General features: G+C 30.5%; 1 protein-coding gene across 1 annotated transcript; it reads left to right on the top strand.

The window, feature by feature from the left end:
- Positions 1 to 208: 208 nt before the first annotated feature.
- Positions 209 to 3,665, top strand: LOC106688426 (putative cystathionine gamma-lyase 2). Its single transcript, XM_014432869.2, has 9 exons — positions 209 to 257; positions 1,434 to 1,638; positions 1,723 to 1,910; positions 2,044 to 2,143; positions 2,229 to 2,363; positions 2,438 to 2,573; positions 2,653 to 2,805; positions 2,914 to 3,088; positions 3,170 to 3,665. Exons 2-9 carry the CDS (start codon positions 1,435 to 1,437, stop codon positions 3,330 to 3,332), a joined length of 1,254 nt encoding a protein of 417 aa, XP_014288355.1. The 5' UTR covers positions 209 to 257; position 1,434; the 3' UTR covers positions 3,333 to 3,665.
- Positions 3,666 to 11,297: the final 7,632 nt, after the last annotated feature.

Below are 11,297 nucleotides of genomic sequence, written 5' to 3'. Positions count from 1 at the left end.
TCGATTTTTCTTTGATACGTTTTCCGAATCAATTTCTAGAGCTTATGTCAAAAAATAGTGACTAACCGATGCACTCCGTACGTCAATGAAATCCCCAAAACACAACCTGCAGCGATCCGTTTTCCTTATACATCTCCCCTTCCGTTCAGAGCAGCGGGGGTTTATAAGACAGAGAATTTCTGTAGAAGGCACTCAGTCTAGAGGTGAACTCTCAGTGTTTGTGTTCTCTGTTCGCAGCAGTTTGGAATAATATTCGAGTGAGTATGGTCTAAATAATCAGTGATTTCTGTTGTATTAAAACTTCAATAAAACAGAGAGAACCTTAACACTTTATAATCAAACTATCTAAGAGATATTTCCCGAATCTACAGTTAGACCGATCAGTTTTTAACTACGGTTCAAAACAATTATGATAGTAAAAAAAGAAAGTATTATTCTAATTGTTAAAATATGATGATGGTTAATGACAAAAAGTGCTGCTATCTATGTTAAATTACACCAACTGAATTCGAAGGGCAGGGTTATAAGTAATAATTTTTATTATCGTTTTGCATTAATTACTACAATTTATTACAAATATGCGAAACTGGAAATTTATTTCTTCTAATTTATTAAAATACATATCGCAGACCCGGAATATTTTTCTTAAATGAAATATTGATTGATAAATAATTTTCTTTTGACAATAAACAAACCCTAATTTTAATCTATGGTTTTTTATATGCTTACTTATATATTTTTCTCATCATTCATTTCTAATAACGCTAACTTATTTATGTTAGTATCACTTCACAACTAAATATTGTGATTATTTAACAATGTTTTCCAAGATATATTTGGAGTAATTTAGTCATTTTATTATTTAAATTTTTTCAAGTCTTTTTTTTCTTTTTATTGTTTTTAACGTATAACTTATTTAGGCACAGTGGACCAAGATTGTCTAGATCAGAGAAAAGGTTAAACACATTCTCTTCTTAATAAATAAATAAAATAGTATAAAAGATTTATTAAATAAAATAGATATTAAAAGATGAATAAAAGAGCTGTTTAATTTAACTAAGCGAGATTTTCGTCAATCAAATTCCATTTTCTAATAGATAAATATTAAAATTGTCAACCTAAGAGATTTCACTTATAATGCCTGAGCATCTCACATATATTTTGTTATCCTTTAAGCAGTTTAAAAATAACACAAAGATTAGTAAAATATAATAACTCATTTTGGTTGCGTTTGGACTAATTTTGGCTAGGATTCTATGATGAATTAAAGCATTAAAAAATTTAAACTTGGAAGAAAATTGATATAAATTTTTCAATGAGATAGTACTTAGCTATGGCTAAGAAGAAGATCATAAATGTTTGTTAATGCGACTATGAAGCTTCTAATATAATTAATCTTTCATCATTATAAAAAAAATTAATTATTATTATAGAATGAAGATAGACAACCAAAAGGAACACTCCAATGGAGTCCAAAATGGCAACAACCATGATAATTTCTTCTTACAACCCGATCAAAGTTTTGAGACAAGGGCTATTCACGAAGGTCAAAGTCCGGATCAGTGGAAATCTGGAGTTATAGTTCCGCCAATCCACACTGGATCTACCTACAAGCAAGCAGACCCTGAAGAACACAGTGTAAGAATATTTTTATAATATGAAAGTTGATTTCATCCCTTCTACTTTTATAGTTAATATTTACAATTGCATTATATCTTCCAGGAATATTTTTATGGAAGAATTGGAAACCCAACTAGAAATACTCTTGAAACTTGTATTGCCAGTCTTGATAAAGCGAAATACTGTCTTACCTTCTCTTCTGGGATGGGTTCGATAGCAGCAGTCGCTGGACTTCTTAAAGCGGGCGACCATGTCATCTGTGGAGATGATGTTTATGGTGGCACACACAGGTACAGACATCATATATCTTAAATTTCAATTCTATCTTTATAATATCATTCTATGATACAATCAGAGATCCTCTGAAATTAGATTCATAAATATATATTATCGCTTAAAATAATAATATTTCTTTTGATATAGCTACTTTAAGAACATTGCAAAAGATAATGGGGTAGAAGTGGACTTCATTGATACAACAGTTGTTGAAAATTTAGAAAATGCCTTCAAACCTAATACCAAGGTACAGCTCATGCCAAATTATATTAATTATACAAAACTCGAAAAAGACTTTTTTTTATTTAAAACATTCATTTTCTATTTTTTAGATGGTCTATGTCGAAAGTCCTACAAATCCACTCCTTAAGATCATGGATATTCCACGTCTTGCAGCATCTATTAAGTCTGAATCCCATGATATAATATTTGTCGTAGACAACACATTTTTGACTCCATACCTACAGGTGAGAAAATGATATAACCAGTTATTTTATAAGCAATTATGAGAATATTTTAGGCTAATGTTTATAATTTTTAGAACCCTCTTTTGATGGGTGCCGATATTGCTGTTTACTCACTGACCAAATACATGAACGGCCACTCAGATGTTATCATGGGAGCTATAACTACCAGTGATGATGATTTATATAATAAATTGGCGACCATTCAACACAGTATGTATATTAATAAAATTTAAATTTAAAATGATTCATAATAAAATGTTATACCTCATGCTTTCTTTTTCTAAATCAGTTGCAGGGTCCATTCCTTCTCCATTTGACTGTTACCTCATGAACAGAAGTTTGAAAACTTTATCGATACGGATGGACAAACATATTGATAATGCGACCAAAGTTGCTAGATTCTTAGAACAGCATCCTCTTGTTGAAAAAGTCCTCTATCCAGGTAAGTAGTATTATACTATAAGTATACTCTATAAGTAGTATTATAAAAACATTCCATCTTGTCAACATATATTTTATTTAGATATTAACAATTTATTTTATTTTACAGGTCTGGAATCTCACCCACAATATAAATTAGCCAAAAAGCTGTGGCATGGACCATCTGGAATGATTTCCATATTCTTGAAGGGAGATCTGGAAACAAGTAAAGCGTTTTTGAAAGCTTTAAAAGTTTTCGCTCTTGCTGTGAGCCTAGGTGGATTCGAATCACTTGCTGAACTACCGTAAGATAATCAATTCTGTCATATATTTGACTTTACATTTGCAAGGCAATCTTCATATTAAAACTAATCTAATGCTTTCAGAACAACGATGACTCATCAAATAGTTCCCGCAGAAACCAGAAAAGAGTTGGGCATCACCGATAACCTGATAAGACTGTCTGTCGGCCTGGAATCAGCAACAGACCTTATTAAGGACATCGACCAAGCGCTGAAAGTAGCAGCTAAATTCTATGTACCGTCATAATTTATATCTTTTCTGTTATTTATATCTGATTTATATATTATTGTAATTAATTTATTCGTAGTTGTTAGTTATTTATATAATTTATTGACACTCTTGGATAGCCCAAGCTAAATCATGTATTGCTTTTTGACTCCGGATTATGACAAGAGTGTAAAATTAAATGTAGTATTTATTTTTAGAAAAGTTTATTGCTAGTCTTTTTGTTTGAGTCCTATAAAAATATTTATTTTGTCATTGTAATAGTCAACTATGATTTGTATTTAAGTTTTTTTTTAAAAATACATCTTGTAAAAACAATCCACATTGAATGGAATAAACAAACGTTATCTTTAATTTTTTGTTCTTAAGTCATTTACCTTCATTTTTCCCATTTTAATGAGTGTGAGTAAAACGTTATGTTACTATTTCCTGAGCCTGGGTTTGAATCCAGCTGTAGCAGATAATTATTTAGCTATGAAGTCAACCCTATCTGTTTGGAAGTCCTCCTGTGGAACACCTTACCACTCTAAATAGGGTACCATTAATTGGGGAAAAAACCTGGTGGTTGAGCATGATCCTAAACAAAGCACCTCCTTGTACAACTATTCGTTAAGAAACTATACTTTCTTATTAAGTTCTGACCCCTGACCCATCATGGGCTGTAGTAGTACAAGTTTTTAAATTTTATTTTATATCATTCTTTGAGAAGCATCACGATATTGAATCTTTCTTTGAGTTCAATTAAATAACTTGCAGAAGTAGCTATTTTCATAGATTTTTACAACTTAATTTAATTAAAAACAATTTTGATTCTTTTTCTCAACTTTATTCTTTTTAAACTTCCAACGTTTCGACCACTTAGGTCATTTTCAAGGATACCTCTATTTTGTTTTCATTTTTTCCTTTAAAATTTTTAAAAATGCCGGCTTATTGCCTTTGTCCCATTTAATTTTTTCTATATAATTCTTATCCTAAATTTAAAACTTTTATTAACCACTTTTCTTTCTATCATTTACCTTTGCAAACTCCAAACAGAACCTACCTTGGAGTTTGCAAAGGTAAATGATAGAAAGAAAAGTGGTTAATAAAAGTTTTAAATTTAGGATAAGAATTATATAGAAAAAATTAAATGGGACAAAGGCAATTAGCCGGCAATTTTAAAAATTTTAAAGGAAAAAATGAAAACAAAATAGAGGTATCCTTGAAAATGACCTAAGTGGTCGAAACGTTGGAAGTTTAAAAAGAATAAAGTTGAGAAAAAGGATCAAAATTGTTTTTAAATAAGCTAAACCACTCTCAAAAAAATATATTAATAAAAAATTATCTAACTTAATTTAAATTAATAACAATTTTTTCAACAGTCTCTGTGTTGCAATGCCTTGACCCCATCTTGAAAATGAGATTCCTCCAGGTCTGCAAAATACCTCTCCAATTCGGCTGTCAGTTCTTCCGTTGTAGGAAATCTCCGCCCACCTAGGAAAATTTTCAGCTTGGGGAAGAGATGAAAGTCTGATGGTGACAAATCATGTGAATAAGTTGGATTAAACTCGAGTTCCCCAGTGTGTTCTGAAAGTTGGCATGAATTTCCTTTGCTTTCATACCTTTCTTTACAAAGTACTTTATCACTGCTCGAATCTCAGTTTTTTCCAATGTCACAAATAACTACGCATACAACAACAACAACGAGTTGTCACTACCACTCACGCCATGTGTTCGCTCACAAAGGATGTATGATTATTGCAAGGGAACCTCGTTGCTCTAGCGGTGATTCCGGGAGCTTTTCCAACCACACTCTTAAATATAGTAAAATGCATTCATTATATTGAAGTTATAAGATGATACAAATAAAAAATAGTTTATAATGATGAGTTGACTGTAGACATATATAAATGAGAAGATGGTTAGGGGAGCGGTCAATGAAGAACACACTTATTTATTAGTGCCAACATTTTTCCCAGGATTGCAAGCCTTCACCTGGGGGGGGGTTAAGGTTAAGAACAAAAGCAAGATAGCTACCATAATAAGAAAAGGAATCACAAAATGATTAGAAAATAACCAACTACAGATACATAAATAGAATTGAAATACATGTATAGTCTAAGTATTATAAGAAAAGGAGAAAATTAATATCAAATTAAGTAAGAGGAAATAACAGATAATAAAGTACATATGAAAATCCGAAAAAAAAAAAAATCTAATTAGTAAATATATGTATGAAATAAACATTATTTAAAATAAAGTGGTAAATAAAATGTATATATATATAGATAATTTAATATGTAAGTAAAATAACATGATTAAAGAAACAAAATATAAAGTTATATAATTAAAAAGGAATAAAAAAATATGAATAATTTGATTTAATAATAATTATTTAAAATTAAAGTTATGGAGAAAAAATGAGAAATAAAATACACATAATTAATAAAATATGTAAGTAAAATAGTAGAATGAAAGAAATAAAATATAAAGTTATATAAGACAAAAAGAGTAATTAGTAAATATGACAATAATAACAAGTGGTAAACTAGACTTAATAAGCTGGGAACGGAACAGCTAATAAGAAAAGTGGTATGAAAAAAAATATGAGAAAAATAAATTAAACTTAAAGAATATACCAACTTGGTGAAGATCTAAAAACCAAGAGCAGAGAGTGGCACTTATCTTCGGCCGATTTCTGAGCTAAAAAAATATGTTGGGAAAGTTGGACGGAGTTGCTGGAAATGTCTAGAATACGTTTATAAGTTACAATACTTATAGAGATAAAAGTAAAAAATATATAAAAAAAGGAGGAATATAAAAGGTGACAACGAATAATTTGAAAAAAAAGAACATAAAATACAAAGGAAAAAAAAAACATTTTCATAAATTAAGTATTTGGGAATATGCTAATGATAATTTCTGTTAGTTGGTTTTTAAATTGACGGAAGAAGGTTCTAGTTGGATATAAAAGCTTTCAGAGGTAAGTCTTTTGTCATGGTTGAAGACTGTAAGTAAAGAAGTATGGTCAAAATTAAAGGAATGATTTAAATATAGCAATGTTCTGAAAGTTTTGAGGCAGAAGAATTATGGGAGGAGACAGAATATTTGTGTTGTGTAGGTGGCCTTTTCAGCGGTCCTTAACCATGAAAAAAGACTTATCTCTGAAAGCTTAATAGCTCATTGGCTCCATTATCCTTCCTCCAAGCTTAAGTTATGGCTTCAGTTCAAAAAGTTCCATCAAAATCTAGGAGGCATATTGAGAATCCTCCCTACTAATAGAAATTTAGCAATGTAGTTGAACAGTTGGGGTTCTTAACTTCATTTTACTATGGGAGTAGAGTAGTGTGTGTTTGTTTGAACATAATCCAAAACCGGGGAGTGGCCAAAAGTAAGAACATGACGCTAGCTGCACCATCAAATTTTTAAGAAGGTAATGTTTAAGAGATTTCGAATTGTTGGAGGGAATCATATTTTTGTGGAGTTTCGCGTTGGGGAGATTAAAAGCAGGTGACAAACTGGAAAACAGTTCAAGAAGCAGCCCGAATCATTGGAGATTATTTTGCTGTCACAATGAAAATTCGTATTTGAGGATTTCTTGAGGGGTGAAAAACGATTTTCAAATTTGTTTCTGCCTAGGATACAGCAGGCATTTAAATTTATTTTTTATTGAGCATTTAAAGCCAATCAATGAGGGTGACTTATATTAAAAATAACTTTATTGTACACTGATATACTGAGTTTTTTTATCTAAAGTGGATACGGCGTGGTCAGGCGATATCACCGAAAACATTGCTGTCACATCCCAGGCATGTTCCAACTTAATATAGAATTTTAAGAATACCTAGAATGCCTATATATCAACTACATAGTTCATTGTGAAAAATTTCGAATTCAAATTTTCAATGGAAATACACGTTTTGAGATCCTCAGTAAATAAGTAATAAACATCATAATTAAAAACAAATTAAAGATTTAAAAATTGTGTTAACTATCTCATGAAATATTATTATAGTAAGGATAAGTGTTAATAAAAATTCTTCTAAATATATTTTATTTAATAATATTACTTTCACTTAGCTATATATGAAATATATAGTGAGAGGAAGTACTGCCATCGTGCAAAATTTCAAATCTGAGACTTCAACTGAAATTCACGTTTTGAGGACCTCTGAGTCCAAATACACGTTTTGAGGACCTCTGAGAGCAAATAACTAAATTTCGCAAAATGGTCTGTGTGAACATGCCAGCTCAAACACGTACTTAAATGAATTACATATTTAGGACAGATTCATGGCTAGGGAATGACAGTAACGTTTTCGATAAAATCGACTTATTGGGAGTGCCACTTTAGAGAATCAATTTTTCACTTTTTTTTTTTTTCGATTTTCTTAATAAAGGCTTTATAGATTTTTATTAAACTCGATACATAAATTTAAAATATTCTTTGATTCTTTGATATCAGATAGGTTTTATCCTCATTGAAGTAGTCTGACAGAGCTTACATAGAAATTTTTCAAAAAATATTCCTCTAAAGTATCTTTAATATTATTTTCTTTGAAATGAATAATCAGTTCTCATTTTTGGCAGTGTTATATAATCCATACTTAAAAAATTTTCAACAAATTTGATGAATAACTTAAGGAGAAAAAACAAGGACATATTCTAATCGAAAAAAACGAAGACCACCCGATCTAACCCGATTGCAAACTACCAATACTAATTCCAACACAAGCCTACCATTCTACTCAAAACTTGGATACCTAAAAGGGTGCTTAGCAAAAGTTGTCTGATGGTGTGAACGGCACCTGATTTCTGTCTCTTAGCCATGCTGTTCACATTCACAACGGAGGCATTTTGTGGGTTTTGGTTATTTGGATTTAAAGGACCGTAAAAAAATCGAATTAGAAATTATACACGATCGTAATACTTCTCCGTATTATATATTCCATACATAGGTCAGTGAAAGTAAAAATATATGAGAAAGTGACCATCAGATAATGAAAAGATCAAACAAAGAGATGCAACCTCCGTTCAAATTATCCGTACAGACCGTCTAGTAACCGAAACTCGGAGACTACATCGTACCAAAGCGTACGAAGCGTAGTAGAAATTTAATATCAATCAAATCAAATAGCAAACATAAGAATGATTGATCAAGTTTATACATTCCATTAGGTTCAGTTAGCCGAGCAACCTCGATAGATAGCTTACATTATGGATTAGTAAATACATTTATGAAATTTATTCATTTTGGTTTCACAATCACATTTGGTACTATTTGTTAATACCTTTTTTAAAAAAATGACTAAGATGCGACCCATACGTCAACAAAATACCCCCATAGCTAAAAGCGCTCTTCCTTCCTCCTGCAGGTAACGTAATTTCCCTCTTTCGACATTGGTGGGGGTCCCTCAAGATCTTTATAAACACAGTAAGTTCTGGAGAAGACATTCAGTCTGGAAGTAAACTTCCAAGTGTTTGTGTTCTGTATCAACAGCAGTTTGGAATAAAATTCACGTGAGTACAGTTTAAATCAATTAGTGATTTCTATTTTATTGATATTAAGAAACTAGATACCCTGTTGTTCCCGAAATTCCATTATAATAAATTGTTATTTCTCTATATTTGAATGAAACCCTAGGTTCTTAATTCCTTTAATTGATTATTATAAAATAATAAACCGATAATATAACATTTTATTTAAAGAGAAGGTCCTGCTACCTATGGTAGGTTTTATGAACTAGACTAAGTGGCTCAAAAGTTTTCTGTTCCTTTAGTTATCAATTTCTAATCTTAAACTTTTATTATTTTGTTCATTGACCATTTCAACTGATATTATTAATATTTTATTCAAGAAAATTTATTGTTCTCTAATTGCAATCTCTCTATTGCTATATTTTCGACAGGCTACCAATATTTTTAATGAAATACAATATTGATTGTCAAATAAATTTCATTGTATTCAATTCTATAATACAAAGATGTCAATAGATTCAGTTCTGATTCTGATTACTTCTCCTCTTTATGCCTGGAATGACATGCTCATTTTACAACTTTGCAAAAAAGAAACCGCAAAAGAAAACAGCTACTAATATTAAGGTGCGAGTATCTTTTGCATGATACAGTGAAATGATTTGAATTTAATGTTTCAAGTGTTAGTTTTAAATGGTTGGAAAATTTAAAATCCAAAAACCTGCATTATAAAAAAAAGAAGTAATTTTTAAAAAATGCAATAAAGAATATAAATATATAATAAACTATAAATGGTGAACAAATATGGAATACACTTTGTTGTAAATAAAATTAAAAATTTTTGTGAAATTCAGGAACAGTGTTCATATAATGTATATTAGTAAATTTTTGATACATTTATGGTTATAATTTTTTTGGGATGTCTTGTTATAGTCATCTATTTTGTATCGAACAAGAAAAAAAGTTTTGTGTGAGGACAAATTAACCAGGCAACACACCTGAAATTCTGGTGTATCATAGATAGTTGTTCACTGTCCTGCAGTTAAAGTAAGAGATATAGCTCCAGCTTCTGGCAGAATATGTTATTATTTGATGTATTACTGTTTTATATAGGACTGCATATAAAACTGTTTTGTAATTAGCTCTATTACATTTGTTTTGTATATTTTTTGAAAGTGTTAAAGTTGTATCCAGTTCTAAGCTTGAGTAATTATAAGATAGTTTGAGTAGCTGACATGGAATTATTTTTTCATTAATAATTATGTTTTGATCCGTGGGCAGATTTCTTATAGGGAATATGATAGTTGTGTTTTATGTTCAATTCAATCTATTATATTTACTCTAAATAAATTACTGTGTCATCAGCATAGAGTGATCATTCCACAGGTGGGTGTGAGGGGAGGTCTAAGAAGGATAAGGGAAAGGCAGGAACATTGTTCTAATTATTAGAATGTATTGTATTGCCTTGCATGTCTAAAATAATATGAAACACATTTGTCTCCTTTTTTCATGATTAAAAAAGTAGCACAATTTGACTTGAAACTAGGAAGCATTACCTTAAATAAAAAGTCATTCTTCATATTTAATAAAAAAATTTAGCTTTCCTCAGATAAAAAAAAATATTTTTAGGCTTATTTCAATAAAAATAAAATGTATTAGTAACTTGAAAAAATAATAAAACCATCAATTATTTCAATTTGAATAGCACTACATTCCTACTTAACATTAGGTATAACAAAGTATAGAACGCCAGCACCCTATTCCCATTCCTCATTACAAGCTGAAATAACTGATTGTAACGATCATTTGATTTCTGTTACAGAATGAAGATAGACAACCAAAAGGAACAATTCAACGGAGTCCAAAATGGCAACAACCATGATGATTTCTTCTTACAACCCGATCAAAGTTTTGAGACAAGGGCCATTCACGAAGGTCAAAGTCCGGATCAGTGGAAATCTGGAGTTATAGTTCCGCCAATCCACACTGGATCTACCTACAAGCAAGCAGACCCTGAAGAGTAAGAATATTTTTACAATATGAAAGTTCATTTCATCCCTTCTACTTTTATAGTTAATATTTACAATTGCATTATATCTTCCAGAAATATTTTTATGGAAGAATTGGAAACCCAACTAGAAATACTCTTGAAACTTGTATTGCCAGCCTTGATAAAGCGAAATACTGTCTTACCTTCTCTTCTGGAATGGGTTCGATAGCAGCAGTCGCTGGACTTCTTAAAGCGGGTGACCATGTCATCTGTGGAGATGATGTTTATGGTGGCACACACAGGTATAGACATCATATATCTTAAATTTCAATTTTATCTTTATAATATCATTCTATGATACAATCAGAGATCCTCTGAAATTAGATTCATAAATATATATATTATCGCTTAAAATAATTATATTTCTTTTGATATAGCTACTTTAAGAACATTGCAAAAGATAATGGGGTAGAAGTGGACTTCATTGATACAACAGTTGTTGAAAATTTAGAAAATGCCTTCAAACCTAATACCAAGGTACA

This window comes from Halyomorpha halys, unplaced genomic scaffold (assembly GCF_000696795.3).
Source record: "Halyomorpha halys isolate HHAL.00 unplaced genomic scaffold, Hhal_1.1 Scaffold1127.1, whole genome shotgun sequence".
Lineage (NCBI taxonomy): Eukaryota > Metazoa > Arthropoda > Insecta > Hemiptera > Pentatomidae > Halyomorpha > Halyomorpha halys.
The sequence above is the reverse complement of the archived record's forward strand: the minus strand, read 5'-3'. Positions and strand labels throughout refer to the sequence as shown.